Below are 25,521 nucleotides of genomic sequence, written 5' to 3'. Positions count from 1 at the left end.
TAAAACTGTGCAATAATAAACGTATTTGTGTATAGTCAAGGTTTAGTAAATACTCCTATAATATATTCTAATAAAAAAAATTATTTTATTGCAAACTTTTGTACACAACAAACCTTGATTTAAAATATTCAATTTACATTATTTGACATAATTTATAAACATTTTTTATCATGATTATACATAACATAAATAGTATATTTTTATTATATATTGACAATTAATTATTAATAATATAAAATAACGAATACTTAAAATATTACCATACCATAAAAAACTGTCGTTCTATCAATATAATTGTGTATACAATAGTTATTTAAAAACATAACTTATAATTTATTTTTGTTTTATTATTATGACAACCTTAAACTGCTTTTTTTATACAGATGATCGCTGAAATTATACTTCTGTTCTCAGCCAGCTCTACTGGTTGGTATTATAAGTTTATGACACATAAAGCCAACAGAATCATGTTTTCGGGTACCAGGACGTGTATCGAATCCAGAATAAAACTGGAGTGTGAAAAAGAGCAACAAGAACAATTACTGCTTAGCGTCATACCAGCGTACATTGCGGCTGAGGTATTTATTAAATATAATGTCTTATAATATTATATGATAGTTAATAAGAAAACAAATACTATAAAATTAACTTAGATGAAATATCCACGTATTAGAAAATTAAAATTACAAATTAAGTAAAATTATTTTTTTAACATATATATTTGCAAAAGCATAACAAAATGAAATGCATAATATTTTAATTCAAAAACTATATTATAAAACGTATGTAGAAAGTTAAGCAAATAATATAGTAATAGTATTTTTTTTACTATGATTTTATAATGTATAAGAACCTATTCTTTGTAAAAGTTATTACAATAATTACTATAGAGATCAAACTATAATACTATAATGTAAAAAAATCAAATTGTTTCATTATTTTCAATTCTTAAGAAGATAACATAACATAATTTGAACTACAAACTTGTATTATAGTAGAATTCATTCTAAAACTTTAGAACAATATGTTTAAACCATAAATGTATCATGATTAGATGAAACTTTTGATATTCTGTTACGCCTTATCTCGTAGTACCTTTATGAACTTGATGTAAATCATTTAGTATTATTTTAAGAGTGACACTTAACATTATAAACTCAATTTTAATATTTTGTGATAATACTTTTCCCTTAATTTTTATTTTATTTTTATTTTTAAATAGGTATAGATTAAGTTAACTTAAATATATATTGAATAAATGCGATAGTTACAAATTTCATATAAAATATGTTAAGCAGTAAATGGAGTTTTAAATAGTTTGTTATATTATACTATTTTATTAATCTAAAACGAATTTCCAAAATTTTTATAACAATCAAATAAAATGTCAACTGAATAATTTAACAATATAAACTCAAAAATATATCCGTGAGTTATAAAAATACCAACTTTTTAAAAGTTTGAGTTACTCCAAATATAATTATCCAAATAATTTACTGATGTAATAAACATTAGACGTGGTAAAAATTTAATATTATAAATGCCTTACAGTGAAAATAATCTAAATAATATTTTTACAATTTGACATGTACTCATGTAACACATTTTTTTGTGTACGTTATATCAGTTATTCGAATTCAATTGTGTTTAATTTTTAATAAAATTGAGCATTTTTCAATAGTCTGGATTCGATAGTATTTTATTATATTTTAATCCAACAACAGCATTCGAGTATAATTTAATCGAGTCTAGAAATGAAAAAAACAAATGACAATACTATTTTTTCTATTATATTGGGTACCCAAGTGAATATTATGTGACTATGTATATAAAAACACTGATTGTTATTAATAACAATATACTTTGAAATTGTTTCAATTGAATACTGTTGTGTGTTATGGAAAAAAATAACATTTTTTTTTTTTTTTTTTTTGATTTTATATAATATGTATTATATTTAGTACTTACCATAAGTATGTGAACTATTGTCTTTATACTTTATCAAAGTTTTTAATATTATAGTCCACAAAAAAAGTATAAAATTAAAATACTTCAATTTTAATTTTTGTTGCAAAACAATATTTTCTAATAAAGTAAATGTATTATTGATTAATTTTTTTTGCTATATAATATCTTACACAATATATTTACTTACTACTTATACTACACTTATTGTCATATTCATATCATAAGCATAACAAAATTTATATTTACACAATTTGAATGATCGAATGTAAAATAACAAACAGCAATACTTATTTACATAAGTGTTAGCAATTTTCATTATTAACAAGAATATAGTGCTTAGTATTTGTATTCCAAAGTAAATATATTTTATTATTAATTTCACGAAAATAGTCTGTAATATCATAGTGTATTTAACCACTATGACAATATTACAATAATAATTAATATACCAAATCTTCAATTTTATAAGAATTATTTTTATATTACATTGAATTTATCCGCTATCATCTAAATGTATACACATATGCATATGCAATTATTAGAATCACATAAAGCTACATTTCTTATTAAGTTAAAAAATATTAAATTATTAAATTTAATAATACTCTTATTCTTTGTATATTTCTTTCATTAGAAAGTTATGAAATTAAATTTACAAAATCTTAGTAATAATAAATCAAAATCAATATTAACAAAGATATATTTTATCATTAGATACTAAACTTTTTTTTAACCATGATAGATATTTTATAACATTATAATTTCTCATTATAATACTTAGATTGTTCCTTAGTTTACACATGTCTATAAATGTATTAACTTTACTTATATTATCTAAAATAAAAAATGTCTAATGAATAGACACCAATTAAAATAAAAAGTCTTAAAAAATTTAACATATTAAGAAGCTTAAAAATATTTTGTTCACCAATTTTATATACACTAAACTATTTTAAATACGTGCTATAGATTTAACTACAAAATAAAAAAATTAATTTAATATATAGATAATGCCTAGAATCCTTATGTAACAGTATTCAAATGAATAATTAATATTTTATTCATTTATAATAAGTTGATTTTGAATTATAGGTCTAAAGTCCTTTATACAAAATTTTCATTCGGGAAATAGTTTCAACCTTCTTCAGAATCCACGTATGAGAATGTATATTCTGAGCAAATTAAACCAGTCAAATTTTAAATAACTTTTAATAAATTACATCATAAATATGTTAGGGTTTTTTTTTTTGTCTATAATATGAACTTAAGATTAATAAATCTTTTTAAAATTACCATTATTATTACTATTATATTATTATTATCATCAAACGTTATCTTTTAAAATAAAAACCATTGACTTTATAGAATATTATATTTCACATAATTATACTTAACATTAAATAATGATAATAACAAAACTCATAACTACTTCAATTATTATATTTGTTTGTGTCAATAATGGTTTTCATCATTTCGATACTTTTAAGAAATTATATGATGTTTTCTGGATTAACAATAAATTATGTTCAGTTATTTTGCACAGGTTCTCTGGCTTGTTGTGCTCTTTTCTTTTTTTTTCATTTATGAAAAATGATTTTACTGTATTGTCATTTTTTTGGTAATTGATGTAGAATAGGGTAGTAGATAATCACGTTAGACGGGTTTTGATTACTTTGCTAAATATAACCTGATATATGGGCTCATTTATTTTAATTAAAATACCTATGTTTAGTAACATAATTTGTTATATAATTTTTGTTTAATATTAAAATTTTGTGCATTTCCTAAGATAGCTTCAAATTGTAAAACTTAAATTTAAATATCAGATTTATCAGTGAATATTTAATTTTGTGGTTATAATAAATCATTTAAAGTTATTCAAAAATAATTTGTGAGTTTAATCTAGATATAACTTTAACTTTTTTTGTATTTATCTTTGTGTTTTAATATTAATTATGCTGTGAATATCTAATTTAATCTACTTGGTAAACTGTAATGATATGTGGGAGGAAAAACCAGTTTTTTATATTATTGTTGATTGTTTTCAAATCAATTTCTATGCCATTACTAATGTTTTTGTTGTTGTTTTAATTGGATTATAATATATAATATTCTATTTAGTTCTCATTAGAGCTGGAAAAGTGTGGTTGGCTTTTTTACATTTGAAGCAAATTAATGAGTCACCAGAGAAAAAATACCTGTGATTTATATCTTCTACTAATATATAACTAGGGAGTAAAGTAATGGCTTATAAGTTAGATAATTATAATAAGGGTAATTTGATTAATGGAGTTTATACCGTTATTATTTAAATATTTAATTCATTATGAATTGTTTTATCTTTTAATTTAATTGATTATTTTGATAGTTATTGGTTATTTACTACGTGATCAAAAAACTTATCGAAAATAAGAACACGCAAAATATATTCTTTATTAGCGTACTTATATTGAGTAAGAATATTTAAAACATATTTCAAACTAGATTTTATTGTATCATTATGTATTTAAATATTAGTAAGTTCTGGCTAAAATATTAATCCGTCGATAGGAAATAAAAAATATAAATTGACATTTTTATATTACATATATATTTGATGTACACTATAGTGTATTAATTTAATTACTTTTAAGGATTAAATAAAGAATAAAAATGTATTTATGAACAATTTTATTATTTATAACAAATTATAAATATTTTTAATCCATAATTATTCTTACTAGAAATTTTTTTATAACATAAAAAGCAATTTTCTATTAATTCACCTATATACCAATAACAGTTTTAATTAGTATTGAATGTGTTCACAAAATTCAGAGTCATCAAAAAATTATATTTTTGAAAATAACTACTAACAGATAATAGAATCCATTTATCAATATAACTTCTTTGTAGTTTGTTTACTTTGTATATTTAAAGTACTATACAAAATATATCAAAATCTTGACCTTAATGCTTTTGTTCCCAATCTTTATCTATTGCTTTTCGAACTTTACAAGAACCTTAAAATCCTTGCATTATATTTACTATCAAGTTCCTTCTATATTCAAAATAATTATCTCTTAAATTCCTCGATGGATTATATACATATAGTATAAGTATTAAATTTTAAAAATAACCCTAAAATAATTAATAGTACTTCAAACATAAGATAATAATAGGTTCATTAAGTTTTAATAGACCTATCAATGCTTTATAAACATAGCATATAAGCTACATAAGATAAAATTTAAAAATATACTCATTACAAGCTAATGCATGTAGTAGGTATATATATTATTTTTAGTACAGCTTCATTAACATTAATTCTATATTATAAGAATTATTAAACCTATGCATTTAACATAGATATAGCATAAACACTAAATTGAGTTATGCATATCAATATATTTAAAAAGTAATATCATTAAACTATTTAAAAATGATCATATTTATTTTCAAAAATAACCAGTTTTTAAATTAATCATATCAATTCAAGCATAATAATTCATCAGTGTCATAAAATTATTATTATTTATTAAAGGTTTACTAAAAGATTATTTTTTTAAATTTTAGTTTAAATAGTACCTATTGGTTATTATCAGTGATCAATAATGATAACCTTATAATTACAATATGTTAACAAGTAAAATAGTATTGATATAAGAATAAAAATATTATAATTTATAATACTGTGTAATAAAAATAAATTAAATAAAACGAAGCATGCTACTTAAAATTCTCTCCGCTGCACAGAAAAATGATTTGGTCATATTTAATTTGATCCAAAAGAAAGTTTAGTGTGTCGTTTAAAATAATATGAATTCATATTACAATGTTAACATTTAATAACATGATATGAATTATAAGTAGTAAAGGTTTAATATTCTTTTAACATTTTCAAAGACTCAAGGTACATTTAATAAAAAAAATACGATAAAATAATATATAATACATCAATATCATAATATTTTTATCAAACACTTAATACTTATTACTATATTGTTAAAACTATTTATAAATTAATCAAAATGCTTCTTTATGAAAAATTCATAAACGCATAGTGGTGTCATTATATATAAAATCTTATTTAAAATATACTTTTCGTATAAATCAGTTTAGGTGTTCAGAGAACACTTTTAACTCAACTTATCCATTTAACTGTACCAGTGCGTAGCGGAAATACTACAATTATTATTTATCTGAAATTCATATCGTAAATGTATATAATTAAATGTATCAACAATTTAATTATTATTACACGGCGTTTTGAATAGGCATTTTAGGCACACCACTGTGAGGAATCCATTTTACTGGTATCCTAAAGGTGTATTGTACTTTTAATAATTTATTCTGTGAACATAACTATTCACTACCAATACTATTACTACTCTCACAACAAGACATAGGATTGTTCCAGTATAGATTCTATTCCGTCAAAAAGTAAACATAAATGGAAAAACATACCGTCATATCTAAAATAAAAATCAGTAACAAGATATATTAAATAAATAAATACAAAATATAGTATAGAATAACTATATTATTTTTCACTATTTGACTCAAAGCCTCAGACTAAAAATAAATGAATAATAACTGTTGAAGTTGACAACTATTATAGTTCACTTTAAAACTTAAAATACCTATTGTACAAGCTACAAAAAACATTGTTAAATGCTTTTAAAATTATTAAGAATTGTTAATTTAATTCAAAAAAATTGTTCTCATAATTTTTAAAAGAAAGTAGATACAAAAAATAAGACATAAATAAACAAATTAAAAACTGCTGAATATTTATTTATTAACGTCTAAGATAAAACAATAAACATTAAATGAATCACAGACAAGATAAATTGTAATGTAATAGATGATGACATTTATCCTAAAAATGGTAAAAATATATCTAATTTTGAATGTAAAAACAAAGTTAATAATTGATTATACAAAACATAAGAAACTATTTGGCTCATCAATCACTTCAAATAATATATTTAATTAGTTTTGTTAGTTACAGTTTTTAGCAACTAAAAAAAAAAAAGAAGTTTTAATTGATGTATCAAAACAACAATGTAGTTACCATTTATAATATGTACTTATATATTAATCGATTGATTCTTAAATATAATTATTTAACAGCATCTTAAGTTTAAAAATTTACAATATATATCTAGTGTGTTTTTTTCTTTTATTAATAAACATTTCTCAAGTAAAAAAAAAAAAAAATCATAACTGAGTTTCTTTTGTAAGTTTTATAGTATTAAAAGTTTTGTATTTTAAGACTTAAGGTAAGTTTTCAAAATAGTTAATGAATAAAAATTAAATATTAAATATTTTTAATGTGCAATAATTACAGTTATAACACATTAAATATTTTAAATAATTGGCATGAGTTACAATATGCCATATTTATATATCAAGACATAATATCTATCTCTATGAATTTAATTCAAAAGATATCTCAAAACACAACATTATCATTTAATTTTAAATATAAATCGCTTAAGATGATATCCTTAAAAAAAATTTACAAGTGTACAAGATATTACGAATTAAAAATGCGTAGGTATAGCTTATTTTAAAATTTAATCATATTAAAAAATCTAAGTTGTAACACAGATAATGTTCGTACTTAAAAGTTTCATAATAGGTATGTCTCTAATATCAAAGTTAACAACAAAAAATTAGTTAAAATAGACAAAATTTTGCCAAATTATACATTTGTTACCTGGTGAAAAAACTTCATACAAGTAAAGTATCCTTTTAAAACTGTATTATTTTAACTGTTTAAAGTATTCTTGATTATATTTTGAATGTAAAATAAAAATGGATCTAAATTATTTTGTCCATATAGATTGGAAAAAACTGTTTTAACTTTCTATGATTTTAATACTTAAAAATTATTTAAATTTAAAATAAAATACGAAACATACTAAATTGAACATCCAGAATTGCTATTTACATTCATGAATGTTGACGTTAAAACACCTTGATCTATACATAAATTTATATAAAATACAATTAAATACAATTTTAAATATATTATACTTAACTTTGAAGTTATGAACTCAAAACCTTATATAATTTTAACTTTTAAATATTATTTATTGATATAATTTATATTTTTTATCTTACCTTACTTAGATAAATAATTAATTAATGATTTTCATTTTCTATTATTTATTTTAAAATAATTTAAAGCTAATATAATAATTATCTATATAATTAATATAATAAATAAAAATCAATAATCCTATAATCCTGTATTATAATTAATAAAAAAAAATAATTTATTATTATCAATAAATAAATCAGGTTGTTGAGATTACCGTTGCCAACTTATAAATGCTTAATAATATTTAATTTATAAAATCTATATATTATAAGATAGTAATAGATCAAAAAATTTCACATATTTAATCCGTTTATACTTAGCGGTGTAGATAAATAGTTATTTATGTTCTACTAAGATAAAACTATTTTTCTGGTCAACTTTTCACTATATTTTCAATATTGTGTTTTATAAGATATACTACCTGAAATATTACATTTTTCTAAGTAAAGTTACTATTGTTAACTTAAGTTATTGTTAAAATCTAAAAAAAAATCACAAAACCATAAAACTTATATTACATAATAGTTTTGTTGAGAGTTGATCATCTTAAGTTTTAAAACACGGTATATTTTATTTCATTTATATATTATAGGTACAGATGATATGGACTAATAAAACAGTATTTGTCCGATACACAAAGTTTTTTTTTTTTTTTTAATTTGGACGAAGAATATTTTGCAACTGATTAATTTATTCCTGTACTGTAAAATTCTAGTTATTAATTTAGTTGATTACAATTCAACGATATAAGTACCATCTGTTTTGTTAGTAGGCTGATGATTGTTCTATCTACTATATTATTTAACTAATAAATATAATTAAATTTTCATGTATCATGTTATTGGTATATAATACTCAACTGTAATTTTTATCTAAGATAAAATTATTAGATTATTAAAACTATATGCATAATTTAATATATAGTATTTGAGAATTTAAAAAACCTACATTATTACGTTTTTACGATGAAATATTTTTTTTTTTTTTTATCACATGCTATAATATTTTATTTTTTTTAAATAGGGTTTTTTGTTAATAAAAAATTTGATTATTATGACACACGTAACTGACACTCACTATAATTACATTCTAATCAGTAATCGTCAATCACGAATTTTTATAGATCGATTATCGATAATAAACATAAATCACTCACTTTCAAAAAGCATTGAAAATTATATCATTAAATTAATTATTAAAAATACACTCATGTTTATATTAATTTTGCAAAAAAATTGTTTTCTTTAAATATCTACTATTTAATATTTTTAAATTTAAATTGTAATATATTTAGACAAATACTATTATAAACGTCAAAAAAACTTAAAATTTCTTCTAACTTTATTTTTACACGTTTATCAACTTATTAACTATATAAATTTTTGAATTGAGTCTTACCTACTTTCACTTTTTTTTTTTTTTAAATAAACAAAAGTACCCAATTATACATATTTTTAAATAATATATTACATTAACTTCATCAATATTTTAATCTATGAAAAAATGTCATTACTTTGAAGGTTTACCGAGTGTTCGTGGTTGACAATAAAAATATAAAATATCCATATTGTTTGTTTTTTTTTACAAAATGAAATGTTTTTATTTATGACAAAAAATCGTGTTCTAATTAAATAATAATATATATTAGTATATTAATATAACGTCACATGATTTTTTTAATATTGCGATTTTGTGTATTTTCAATTTAATTGGTTAATTTTCATGATTTATACATTCCAGTTTTAATCAGTTTTTAATAATTTGAGCAAACTTTTTATATTTATTATCTCTATCAATTCACATAGTTTAAATTTTCTATTGAACATAATATCATCTTAATCTTAATTAAATAACAAACTGCAAAAAAAATATACAAATGTAAATTTGATTTAATTTTTACCTACCATTTAAGAACATAAAATGCGAAATAAAATAATGTAATAAATTTAATTACAATGTTGTACATTATCATAAGAACATTTCAAATATTTTAATTTCATAGAATTTGAAATTTAAATTTAATAAGAATACTTCATTGTTTTATTTACTGCAACAAAGTTTCACTTACTTTTTTAGTGTCTTAAGAGTATAAAATATAAAACTTTATAAACGATATACTAATTGTTTCTTTTTATAAAAACTCAGAATACTTTTTTTTATTTAATTCATCAAAACAAAATAAATTAAAAATTTTAATTTAAAATGTGTTAAGTGTTCATACAGTATCCGTATGATTTATACAATTTATAAATAAATAACACTAAAACTAATAATGATAAACAAAAACGTAAAAAAATATATTACTTTATTTGGGTTTAACAAACTTAATTATAATCGAGTATCTATTTGAATAAGTATAAATTATGTATATTATTTACTGTTAAAAATAATAAAACACAAGGAATTACATAAAATTGATCACTAGGTATGCTTGTAATTGATATGATAATTTTACTGATAACTGAGTTTATATTTAAATTTTTCATTTTAGGTAAAGAGAAGTATAATGCTTAAAATGGCTGATGCGTGTCAAGACGATGTTGCAAATAAGCAAACACGATTTCACGAAATGTATGTGCAGCGCCACAATAATGTTAGGTAAGATACACATTTTTTTTTAAATACTTATTGCACATAAGTAACTTCAAATTTTTTTTTTAGTATTATATAAGTTTTTACAATTTGTTACAAAAATTAGCCAATATGAAATAATACATTTTATTCTAAAATACTCAACTCAAAAACTAGAAATTTAAAGTTCTATTATTGGAAAAATGTCAACTTGTATGAATAAATTAAAAATATTAATTTTAATCAAAATTTAAATATACAATAATATTATAGATACTCATAACATTTATTTCATTTAAAATACATCTAACGTCAGAGTCATCGATATTAATTTGTTTAAAATAATATGATTATTTTTCCTTCTTCAGACAAAACATCTAATATTATTTATTCAATAGTAATTTTCACCATTAATTGTTGTTATATATATTTATATACTCATAACCTATACCAAATATTATATTTTAACAAAAGTATATTATAAATTAAACAAAAAAATGAAAAATAAAAAATATAGATTTCATGCTTAAATATAAATAATCTCCTATTTTAACATAATTATACACTCTAGTCATTAATTTTCATTATAAAAACATTTTATGATAATTAAATTGAATATTATCACAGACTTTTTTCATTACAACGCTTGTTTCTTACATTTGTGTAATAAAATATTTCATAACAAATTTATCATAAAATATAAGATTAATTTATGTGTTGATAAAACAATATTTAAATTTAAAATAAATATTTTTTTCTGGGATTTTATAATTTTTTTTTTTAAATACCTATTAAAACTCTATAAAAATTATACATTTTATAATAAACTAAATATTATTATTTAGATCAAAGTAAAGTGATAGTGAATTTTTAATTGTTAATTTCCACATTTATTATCTTATTTTAAAACGCCCGTGTATAACAGTTCATTATTTTTAAAATCATGATTTTATTTTTAACATGTTATTTAATTAACTTTAATATACTAATGTAATAGAATAGAGATACTTAACTAATTTCATATTATGTATTCTTACCTACAGGTTTTTATGTTTAAGCTAAAATAAAAAATATTTCATTTACACTTACTTCATCAATCCCTTAACATTTTTTAAATCGAATTTATATTATCTATAATAATATATAAGTAATTTAATCCATATTAATACACCTAATTTATGCTTACCACTTATCACTTTTATATCACCTATATTTTATCGTATATATTTGAAATTAATCAAATTGTTTTTTTTGTTTAAAGTATTTTATATGCTGATATAGTAAATTTCACTCCATTATCTGAACAACTTTCGGCGTCTGATCTTGTGAAAACTTTAAACGAACTATTCGGACGCTTCGATCAAATAGCTCAAGTAAGTAAATTTGTGTTAAAAACGTTGTTGGAATCCTTTTTAAACGTTTTCACTGTTTATTATTAAAATTTGAATTTAAATACAAAAAGCTTGTAAGATTTTATTTCTTCCAATTGTATTTATTAAAAAAAAAATAATAACCAATACAGTAGATATACCTTACAAATGATAAAGGTAAATTTAATTTTTACATAATAATTTTAATTAGTAAGCATATTGTATCATATATCAATATAAATTTAAGATAGAGAATAAATCGATAAATTATAGATGTATTAAAGGATTAAGAAGTAAATAATAGATTAATAGATAAAAAAATTTAATTTTGAGGCATTAATTATTCAATAATAAGAGTAGATTGGAGATATCGTCAATTCACTAATAATAATATTACTTTAACGAGCATATCGTTAATCTTATTTGTGTTTTTACTTATTTAAAAAAATATATTTTAATAGTTTCTCATCACTTTAAAGTTCACTAATCATATACTGCCATATTAAGAGTAGTATTTATATTTTTATTCAACTTTCAATTTTTATCTTTTTCTATTTTTTTGTTTTTCCCACAATTTTATATTAGTGCAGAAATTTGTGGAAAAATATTAGTTTTTTCAAATTTAATTAAATTTCCTAACTATCTAAATATTTTTAAAGCTTTTAACATAGTCGTTAGCTAACATTGGTCTTGTAAAAGTCATTGGAGAGTAGTTTTTACGGCTCAATGGCTCATTGGAAGATGTTAGAAACAGAACAACTCTGAAGATGACAAACATGGAAACAAAAATAATAAATTCGAATATATAATAGTATATAATAAAATTATTTTTTTTATAATAAAACAATCGAAATAAACTTAACTGTTAATATTTTCAATTAATTTGAAATAGTTTGTTTCTTATTGCATATCACACGATACAAGTGTATAGATTTGGGGATGAGAAAATATAAATAGTATATATTAAATAATAATAAAAATATATAGGTATATATATAATTAAATTTACAACATTTTAGAAAAATGAGTATGCATTTTATTTAATAGTTTAATACCAAAAATCAATACTTTACTCGGATATTAAGTATAGTATCCAAATCAGAGCTTACATCTATTTATTCGACGACAATTTTTTTCAGATGTTCTACAACGATATGCTAAATTTAACAAATATTACTATTGTATTTCTTCAATTTGTATACTCCATAAGCTCTCTATTACATTTGAACATTTAAAAATCAATATATTGTGTGCATTTTAAGCCATTTACATCCGACATATAAATAAAATATGTAATTGTTTTAAGTCAATTGGTCACAGTGAGAAGAAACTTCACGCATGTATTTTTATTATTCTTTAACCACTTTGACGTCTTCAACATTAAAGTCCAATATAATAGTTTTATTATCATTTATAATTATTAGCAACCAATCAAAATTTCTAACAGAGAATAAAGTTTATTTATGCCAGGAAATTATATACTTTTTAAGAAATTTTCACAAACAAAATTCTTTAGGTTTAAATTCAGTTAACGGATTAATTTAAGACGTACATGTATACTTTACTGTCAGAAAACAAATTATTTGGTCAATAAAAAAGAACAATTTTGTACTTTTGAAATATTCAGCAGTGATTTGGATATTTTATTTTCGACATAATTTGTTATTTACAAATTACATTTGTTTTCAAAACTTTAAAATTTGAAAAATACCAGTCAACAAATAATAAACTTTGCTATGAATTAAACCATTTGTATTATAAAATTATATTTTATAGCAAAAAACGTTTATGGTAATAACTTTTTTTTTTTTGATTTCTCTGAGTTTAATCAGTTGTTTCAACCAGTGCGTACGCCATTTTATTTGGGTTGAGTTTTTAATGTTTATTAATCCCAGAACATTTTAAAATATCTAAAAACTGTATATAATTATTTAGTTGTGCAACTTCTTTTGCTACTTTATCGGCCATTTCGTTCACTTCTATATTTATGTGTTCCGATATTCAAATGAAGATAATATTGATACCTCTATGATTTTATGCATAAACTCCGTGGTTTTTTCTTGGACGAGTTTAGTTAACTTTACAATAAATTCACATTTATATGTGAATGGATTGTTTATTTTGTATAGCTAGTCAACCAAATATTATATACTACGATGTAAAACCAAAAACTAATAACCTTTATTGATGATGTTTTTTTTTTTTAATAATAATATGATCATAGAACAATTATAGACTTCCTTAATCATAATTATTATATTTATAAATGATATCCTAATTATTTAATGTGTTAAATACAGTTTAGATTGATTTATATTTTAATACAATTTGTGCATTATAAATTTTATAAAATGTATCATGACAATGGCTAGAAGAGCTTATATTAATATTAATTTATAATTAATTATTATCAATTATAATAATTGTATATTGTGTTGTAGTGAAAAATTGAAAAGCAGTGGCCTATTCCACGTGCATGTAATATAATACCATATTATGCTATTAATTTAGTTGAATAATAATAATTACCCTGGCGCGTTAGCTGTGAGATAGTAGTTTTTCAGATGAGGGGATGCTTCGTTGTGTTTTAGAAAAACACAAATAACGCCAAATGGTACTTGAAAAACGATGATGACTAGATGACCGCAATGATTCAAAATTTGAATAATTAAAATTTAACATTTTGAATAAAATATATTATATCATTAGATACATTGAGTGTAGTAATAGATCTAAAGCAAGAAAAACCACTTTTTAATCGATTGCCGTACTTTCAACATTGTAATATTATAATAATATTTGTGTATAAGTTATACAGTTCCTTTACAACAAATCAAAGGGCATCTATAAAATATGTTTTGCAAGTATAAACTATAATATGCAACCTACTTCCCCGCACATGAATACTGGTCACGCACTCACACCTGTGTCCTACCGCGTATGTCTTCTATCCTATACCCACCCATCGTTTATACATTTACACGACAAATATGTTCAATGATATCGTAAATAATGTATAAATTATTTATACTGTACTACCTGCAACTGTTTGCTTAACTTCAAAACTCGCAAAACTTATTATTCAAATTCCCTGTAGAAACAACTACCTAGATAATTTAACTTATAAAATATTGACATACCTAAATTAGAGCTCTACAAATCAATCATCTTAATAAACCAAAAATACATTATGGATTAATATTTCAATAATTTCGGCTTTTTATTGCGCGACATTATTTTTGGATATATAATTACAAACACATTAATTATAAAAAAAAAAAATTATTGACGAAAGCCATTGTAATGAAATATGCTCGCTCTATGTAAGTTACACTTTTGAACATCCGTAAACAATGGGTTGTGCGTTAAAATGTTGTATCATCGCATCATTATTCATGGCCCTGAGGCCCCCGCGAAATAAGTTTTCCTTACCACATAAGTATACCAAGTAAGCTTTGTGAGTTGTGTGTAAGACCCCCCGAGCAATATTCTATATAGATTAGAATTACATAATTAATATTATCATAGTATACATACTAACAGCAATTCGAAATGCAAAAACGTAAGACTTACACTCCCCGGGTAATGATATTATATTATTTTTAAAGTACCTATAATAACACCATATTGGGTTTACTCTGTTTAATGAACGAGAAAATACTTTGAATTTTTTTGTTTAAATTTATAAATTATTAAATGTATATAGCTTATGTAATCTTGTAATGGCGCATTTTTTTTTTACGCACTTATTGTAATTTATATTTAGAAATTCCATTGAACAAATAATTATTATTTAAGTCCTAAAACAGAAATATTTTTATCAAAATCAATTTTAGTTATTATGATTAAGAAAATAATATTACCCTATATAGTTATTTGATATTATTATAAACTATTTATTTAATACTACCTATTTAACTTTCAAACCAATTTTTGACTAAGTATAAAATTTACGAAGTTAATGTTCTTTGATTGCAATTTTAATCCCAAAAAATAATCTAATTATTAAAATATTTGGTGTAATTTTCTTTGAAGTTCAAACTTTATGAAATTGAATATTTACCCATAAAATAATTATTTATCCTCAAAAACTTTTGATATTTTATTGTATTTCAAAAATAATAAGTGTAGAAACTTGAAATTCACAAAATGTTTATAATATTATTTTCATTATATAATAAAATTTTTGAAACATTTTCAAAAACAATTATTGATCTACTTTTTAAAGATAAAATAAATGATTTTAATATCTTTTTTTCTTTTATTAAAATATATTTAAAATCTGTTATTTAAAACAATAATTAATAGTTTATAAAAAATGTTTATCATAATAAGCATTTAGCACATGAATATTTTTTGGAGGAAGTTGTTCATTAACAACACCTCAAAATGTTTTTTTTTTAGTTAAGTTGAATTTTTTTTACTTTAATATCTATATCAAAAAATATAACATGAAATATATCAAGTAATAAAGATTGTTTGGCTATTTCCGCTCAAAATCGTTTTTCGTGTATAATTATGTATCATTGTATTCAAATTTAACACATTCATAACAGTGACCCACTCGACACCTAATGTACAAAAGAACGGTATCCACTTGCCTATCCCATATGTAAATATTATGTTTTCTTTCTTACTACTTTTAAAATCTTAAAATATTGTAATATAAGTTTACTGAAGATTGATTTCTGATATATATATACCGTTTCTGTACCATACTGAAACTCGTGTGGTATTTTGTTACATAATATTATATTTTTTTACAATTATAAAATTCAATATATTTTTATTTTATTTAAATTATTCATTTAAAATCCATGACTCATTTAAACATATTATTACATAGAAATATTTTATGTAAACTACTCGGTCGATTGTAAAAAGAATATGTAGAAAAACAAGAAATATGTATAGAAAAATATGATTCATCGACATTTCTCAAATTTGTCTTGATTTTTTTCTACTATTTAAATGTTTACACCATTTATTAATTAATTTATAGCTATAATTATTAATACACTTATAATTTATATTATTATATAAGCGCAATAAATTTTACTTAAAAACTTATACACAATAGGTATACACGTATATAATTTAAGCACATTAATTTTCATATTATTATTCACTAAATCAGTAATAATAAAACAAAATAAAATATAAACTTAACTTATAATATAAGCTAATATTTTATTACATGCGAATACTTTTTCAAATGATATAAAAAAAAAACAATCAAAAAGTATATTATTAGCTACATTATTCGTACTTAAAAGTTTAAACATATTTCGTGAATTAATAAGTCTTTATTATTTATCGTATTATCATATTATTTACATATAATCTAATATAAGAAATATTTAACCTAACGAAACGTATTCGTTTATTGCACGAAAACAAAATTAAAAAATAAAAGCACATAATTAAAAAATTATTATTCGAGTCACACAATTTGTATTAAAGAACTTTAGATTACTTGGTATACGTTTAAAACTATATGTTTCTTAATCTAATTATTTCATAAATATCGAAAATTATACAAAACACATGGAAACTATTGATTTATATATCATAGAATTTATTATGAAGCCAAGTTAATTTATGCATTAATTAATTTTGTTATTATATACCTGGAATATGATTAGAGGTTAATATTACATAATTCAGTTGCTACATTAAGATCGGATTTTAGTTATTAACTAAAAATCAAATTTTATGTAATATAAACTTATTCATTGTCTGTAGATATTTTAATTTTAATCCTTTATAATATGTGTATAAAACAAATTTACAATTTAAATAAAGTTGTTTAATATTCTCATCTACATCTGAACACAATTCTACGATTTTAATACTGTGCATTTGGCTGTATTGACTAATATTACTTTATTACATATTTATTTAAGAACAATTACTTGATTAACTGTATGTATGTTATGTATGTAAACTCAAAATGTTAATAGTACAAGGTTATATATTATTAGATACTTAGAAAGAAACCTAAATAAAACTATTAAATAGTAAAACATATTAAACGTATTAAATTAATTTTTCTTGATCGATGAATTATGTTTAAAATTTTGTAATTAAAATATAATATACTATTGTGTTACCAGGATAACCAGTGTATGCGGATAAAAATCTTAGGGGACTGTTACTACTGTGTTTCTGGACTTCCCGTATCCAGACCAAATCATGCTTACAACTGCGTCAAAATGGGGTTGCAGATGATAGATGCAATCAGGTGAGGAAGATAGATTAAACGAATATTATGGTCACTTGTTACAGTAATATTTGGTTGCATTAATTTTATCTATGTGACAAGTTATGCCTCAATGATATATTATATTACATAGTTTACTCAAAGACATATACTTAAGTCAGACTAAAATTGATATTACCACGAAAAGTGTTGAAAAATTTTAAAATTAAATTATCGCGTTTAAATAATAAATATGAGAACAATTAGTTTAGTGAAATTAAAACAATGTCGTTTACTAATAAACATTATTTCTTTCTAGCAAATAAATTTAATTTTCCATTTTAAATGTAGACATACGACATGAGATATACTAAATAAAGCTGTATAAAAAATAACAATAGTGATATACGAGTACGTGATAGAGAAAAGAAACTTCCTGATTTTATTTGAATCTTTAGTTAAATTAATTTTTGACGAATTGTTAAACAATTAGATAACCCCACAAAATTTTGTCTGTAGAATTGAATTAATAACAGAATTGATATACGTATTGTATACGTAAACTTTGTTTTCTTTTAATTTCCTAGTAATTAATTTTTAATAAGACAAATAAACTTAAATTGATTAATCTCCAAATTATATTATATTTGATACAATTACAAGTACAGCACTTATAGAATCCGTGATGATAAAAAATATATTTATACCTGGTACAGAATTTTTGAGTTTAAATTTAAATTCACTTATAATAGGTGTATTCTATATTTTCTTATAATAATGTATATATTATATTATAATGTTTAGTATTTTTAAGTTTTATATTGAATTTTCTTGACTTCTTTTTTAACGATTTTTTGCCTAAAGATTCGTCAGAGAAGCAGCTGGATTCAATGTAGATATGCGGATCGGTATTCACACCGGAAATGTGTTGTGTGGCGTGCTAGGTTTAAGGAAATGGCAATTCGATGTGTGGAGCGACGACGTGACATTAGCCAACCACATGGAGTCAGGCGGCGTGCCCGGGTAATATATTATTAAACCATTTTTTACTAAGCACACTGCACACATTGAGTATATTTCTACATAGAATAAATATTTATCTTAATTCTTATTAGATATGATTTTCTTTGATAGAGATTTTCGTCTGTTTACTGTTGAGTGTGCATGAAAAAAAAACAGTTTACTAAGTTTGGACTTTGCTTTTAAAGTCTCGAATAAATATTGGGTATATATTTTTTCGTTAAGTACAATATTATTTTTAATCTGTGACTTATATAAGCATTGACGTGTTAGAAATAGGAAAAAAAAACGAGAGGTACATAATCACTATCATCTTGGACAATATTTAATTTTCTACTTGATAGAAAAATCAACAAAAAACAATTTTATCTTTAAATTATGACAACGCCACAAGCTTTTCAATGGCACTAATTTTTTTTTTTTTTTAAACAATAATATTTTAATATGATAATTTTAATAATTTATTGTCAATACTACGTGTTCGTAAATGCTATTAGCTATTTATATGCATGACTGTACCTAATATAAAATATAACCAGTCCTTATACATGAGAAGAATTAAAATGTTCATAAAACCGACCATGTTATGAGATAGATTAACTGATAATAAGATTAATAATAATGATATTTTAAAATCGTTGACTTCTAAATACTGGTATTTATAATTACTAATTATAAAATAAGTTAATTTAAGGATAAAAAATATGTATTTGTTTTAATGCTTATATTTTATTTTTGACAACGCGAGACTCTATAGCTTATTTTGAACTTTGATTTTCAAGAACTCTATATTGTTCTAACTCCCAATGTCCCAATACTAATAAATTATAATTATGTCGATGATATACGGTATATTTAACTCATTTTAGCCAAAAAACCGCTTATATATACTTATATATAATATTACTTATACTTATTATATAATAATTTAGGCAATACTTTCGTTTCTTATAACAGTATGAATAATATCATGGAATAAATAAATTAAAATGATTGTAAATATTTTAAAAATTTCTATGTCTATCTAAAATAATAGTAAATTAGTAATGACTTATAATATAAAAAATTGAAAAATTACAACAAAATAACTAGAATCGTTAGAAAATGAATCAATATAATATACTTTGAGTATCCTAATTTTATCGAAGTATGAACTTCTTAAGTTTATAAAAAATTGTGTTACTATATACTTTGGATATTTTTTAAATCCTATATAAGAAAAATCATATAACGTTTAAATGTTTTGACTTAGATTTAGTCCGTAACCAGAAACCATCCTCAAAATTAAAGATTAAAGCATTTTTTATGCTCCAAAACGTGATTTTGAACAATGATTACTTACACCATTATAAAACCAATATATCGCTCTACTTGAAATATAAGAATTCAAAGAAATTTAAAACTAATAAATAGCTTTACTATTATATACATCACATATTTATAAATTATAATTAAAAAAGAAATATTAAATATTTTGATAAATTATAAAACATCAAAAAATTAAAATTAAAACATATCAATTAGTTAAAAAGAAAAAAGATATTTTATATAGGTATGCATTAATCATATACAAACATTATATATAAATATCGAAAATAAAAAAACATGTAAGCATTTGCAAAAATACAACCATTTGATTCATTACATAACATATAATTGGATAAGACATTTGATGCGGCATTAAATCTTGGATACATTTTTTGAATTTTTATGGATGTTTTATAGATACTTTTTGTACGCCAAAAAAATATGTACCAATACTAAAAATAAATATATAAGTAGGTATTCGAATAAGATTTTATATACCAAATACACATTTTACACATAATTTTACATTATTATAATATACAGATAGATCGTCAATTTTAATAAATATTTTTCTGTAAACCACAAAACATAATGAACATAATCTAATTTAACCCTAGTAATAATATTGACATAGATGCTATCAAATCGTTAAAAATTGGTTTACTGTAATATTTTATTTTCATTATAATTTATTATATTATATACGGCAGATGCGTTTTTATGAGTGTAGTAAAATATTGGATTATACAATGTTATTTTAGAGAATATTTCAATATGGGTACCCAGTACATACATTTGATTAAAAAAAAATGTACGTGCATTGTGCATACTATTTTTCACCACAATTGTATTAACTCATCCTCGATCATTTAAACATAATATCTATAATTAATTTCAGTCATATTCATTGCTGTTACAGACTACATTGGTAATTATAATACAATATTAACATTTAAAATACAAATTCCACATTTCAAACAAATTGTTAAATACTTTAATGAATATCACGTAATCAAGAAATTCAATAGCTACACATTCATATTTTTTTATTATCTTTTTCTGAGAACTATTATTCTGATAAAAGTACAGCTCAAAAAGTTTTATACGTCGAAAATTACTCTACATTAAAAAATTAATTTTATAGTTATATAACATATAAAAAATTAATTTCTATAATACATTTAATAATATCTTTATATTTGTTACTTTCTATTCTTTTAACTGCAATTTTTTACATCCCAAAGCGTAGTAATTACTTTTCAAATTAAAATGGAGGCACAATATTTTTAAACGAAAATATAAATGCTTTTTGTCAATAAAAATACCCTTGATTATACGTATTATCAAATACGACAGCTTTAAATTATAAATATGATTAGAGGATCAGCAAGAATGCATTTGACATATTAATCATATTATCAAATTTTACCTATTTTAAAATATGCATTTAATTTTTGACAATCAAATTACAGATGTTTATTCATAGCCTTAATATATTTAATTTTAATAATTTGTCTGAAAATGTGCATTAATACTTTGTAAGATAAACACAATGATATGAACAATAAAAATTAACATAAATACACCCGTCATTCAAACTATCAATCGTTTCACAACACTTGACAGCATTAACAATAGAAATACTGTATATCAATACAGATAGTTAAATAATTGACAGTTTCATAAAATTTTATATTCAAAATCATTTTGTCAACACATTATTTTCACGCATTCCATTAAAATAAAGACTAAATTATACTACTATTAAATCAATATTATTATTATCTCAATTATCTAATCTTAAAATGTATTTAAATATACCTGTATAATTAACTATAGTAACTAAGTAATTTATCAGGTTACAATTTATATTTAATTAGTGTAGAATCGCTAATTTTAATATTATATAATCAATAGATATTTATTATGCATGTTCTCAAACATTACAACAACTAATTATTATTAAAATTACATGGTAATAATATATAAATAACATAAAACATTCAGTGACTCTTTTCTCAAAGAACACTCATTATTTCAAAAACTATCAACTGTCAACTATCAAAAATATTTAATTCATACAAAATGACACTAAAATATAAAAACTATATTTTACGTAATCCTTACAACATTATAATGTTAAAGTTTTTTGGTGTACATCGGTGTATAAAAATTCAGGCTGACTTAAGATATTATTAATGCGAGTGACAGTACATCGCGTTAAAATTAGAATTTGATCAGATAATTTTTGCACTAGGCGCTGAAAGAGTTAAAACCAGCCCAATGAAAATCAAATGTTAGATAAGTAGGTGGCTTATGAGTTTTAAGTATTTAAAAATTGCATGACTGAAGTGAAGTGGTATTCAAGGGTGTCACGCAAAATGTTTGTCAAGTACTCCACTCATCAATACTTTAAATAACATATTTAATAGTAGTTATTACTAACTAATCATTCATGTAAAATTTGATTTTTATAAGGAAAATCTCAAATGTGGAATAAATAATAATATAATAATGGAATATAAAAATAAAATGTGTGTTATCATAAAAAAATTAAAACTTAAATTTTTTTTTTTTTATAAAATACTTTAAAAAATATTTTTTTTTCAAAAATAGTGTCTTGTAATGACTTCAAAATATGTAAAAAATAAGTATTAGAAGTAGCTAAGTAATCACTCTGCTGAAGCGTATGTGTCGAATGTATCTAATCATCATTCATGGTATAATTAGTTAAAAGCATAAAATTAATATATATACATTATATGCTATACCTATTTCTATTTTTGTTAAATTTTTAATTTCAAGAGCTCAATAAAATTATTTATAAAATTAAACTCATTTTTTTTTTTCTTTTTTTAACTTCGACATAACATGAAGAATAATGAAAAATTAACTAATAAACAATTCCTGATTTTTCCTTCTTTTTTTTTTTTTTTGTTTTTCTTAGTAATTTTAAAAATTACTCAACATTTTTAAATTTTACCTCCTAAAAATACCAACTAGAATCATTTTTCTACCAGAAAATATAAAAAATCTATTAAAGTTGAAAATCAAAGCATTTCATTTTTCTAATCATCGTGTTCACGTATACAAAAGAATACATCATTGTAAAATCAATACCACTCAGAAAGTCAGAACCTAAATTATTTATTGGTTAATACATTTTTAAATAATGATTAATAAACACAATAACATTAAATGTAGATATAAAATACATAATATATGATATCACACATTAAATCCACTGAAAGTAGACAGATAAGTAATTTAACAAAACACTGAAAATCAATTTTAATCTATGTATAAAAAACTAATAGGTGATTACATTATGTTTTAGTCGTGTTCACGTCACTAGAGCTACTATGGAACAACTGAATGGTAGATTTTCCGTTGAACCAGGCAATGGTGGTTCCAGAGAAGGTTACTTGGCAGATCACAAAGTAGAAACATTTCTTATTGTACACCCATCGGAAAAAAACGTAAGTAATCTTTTCAGCTCACCATTAATATAAATTATATTAATATCACTGTTTAATTATTATGTATAAACTAATCTCATTAATCATAAAAAAAAACTGCAAGGAGATCTCAAGTATATCGATCATTAATTTATAAAATGAACACCGTCACCATACATGTTGATTGTTGACTATCACAGTCATTAGTGTTCACGAACAAAAAGATTATTCAAAGAAGCCATTCTGATAGTGTCTTATTTACAATCATATAAATCTTAGGTAATTTCAAATGAATAATAAAATTATTGTTCGATCTGTTAGTAAATTCTAACGTGATAGATAGTAACAGATAATACCGTATTTAAAGAAAAATACAAAAGTTTCCGGTAGAAACATAACCAAAAAGGATTTTATTGATTTTTACTATATGCCAAAAGAAAAATTATCATAAATTAAAGGTCAGTCGATACCTGATCACATAATGTGAGAACATTTTGATCGACGTCTACTATCCATTAAACCAAATTCTACTACCGCCGGATGTATTTTTTTTTTTATACGAACCTTTTACAAAGCCGAAAAACCTAGTTTGGTTCTTTTTTTCCTATAGCTATTTGTCTTTTGGCCATTATTCTGTGGTTTAAAGCCAAGATAAATAATCTTATTTCAATTTTTTTGAAGAGTAAATCGAATGTAGTAATAATAAATATTAATAGCATTTGCTATTAAGCCTGCAAAGGTTGCCAAAATTCAAAATTTATTTACAATATTTATACATTATACACATAAATAATATTATACTTCTAAGAGAGCGATTTTAAAATTCATGAATCATCGCATTTTGTTTAAAAAAAACCAACTTCATTATACTCATTGTTGATTTCATCAGTTTTCTCGCATTATTCTATCCTCAATCATCACTGACTGTCTTCATTTTTTAAACTTAACGCTTTTGATTTGTGCGGAATCTTATTGTTAGATATTTATGTGCGTTATGGAAATTGTTCTATCTAAAATGAAACACATAGTGACACCTTTAGAACATAAACAATTTTTTAATTTACTTTTCTATTTTTCTACTTATAGTTTTCAACGTATTTTTTGTAATTTATAGAGCATTTTATATTTTTATCAAGTAGTCATTATTTATATAAGACATATAAAAATAATGTTTTATTTTTTTGATAAAGAAATTCATTTTTCACACTATGTCGCTTTATTTATTTCTTCTTCTTGAATGTATACTATATCTTAAATTTAAATTGTTTTGAATTCGTTTTTCATTTTTATTTGACATTAACATTTAATCTATATTTTAAGTCTTGATTGATTTGTTTTAATATAAAATTGTAATAAAATATAATTTAGTAAGTACCTAAACTATATAATATAACTCATAAATACAGAAGTTAATATTAACTACCTACTCAATGAATTTCCAGAACTCAGTAATAATGAGGGTAGTTTAAAGTTTAATTATGTTTAAAATGTTAGTGCTTAATGTTAGCAGGTTAGTTATATTTAAATGAAACT

The 25,521-nt window shown here is 21.8% G+C and overlaps 1 protein-coding gene across 1 annotated transcript in view; it reads left to right on the top strand.

Annotated features, from left to right (window-relative positions):
- Window positions 1-25,521, top strand: part of LOC112598194 (adenylate cyclase type 2) — a 35,386-nt gene that overhangs the window by 5,773 nt on the left and 4,092 nt on the right. The window contains exons 3-8 of the mRNA XM_025344589.1: window positions 384-578; window positions 10,551-10,657; window positions 11,892-12,003; window positions 18,117-18,244; window positions 19,067-19,225; window positions 23,868-24,009. Coding sequence (XP_025200374.1) covers window positions 384-578; window positions 10,551-10,657; window positions 11,892-12,003; window positions 18,117-18,244; window positions 19,067-19,225; window positions 23,868-24,009 — 843 coding nt within the window. The remainder of the gene's footprint in view (window positions 1-383; window positions 579-10,550; window positions 10,658-11,891; window positions 12,004-18,116; window positions 18,245-19,066; window positions 19,226-23,867; window positions 24,010-25,521) is intronic.

This window comes from Melanaphis sacchari, unplaced genomic scaffold (assembly GCF_002803265.2).
Source record: "Melanaphis sacchari strain LSU unplaced genomic scaffold, SCAv2.0 Contig45_pilon_pilon, whole genome shotgun sequence".
NCBI classification, from domain to species: Eukaryota; Metazoa; Arthropoda; class Insecta; order Hemiptera; family Aphididae; genus Melanaphis; species Melanaphis sacchari.
Note: the sequence above shows the minus strand (reverse complement) of the source record. Positions and strands in the feature narration are given on the sequence as shown.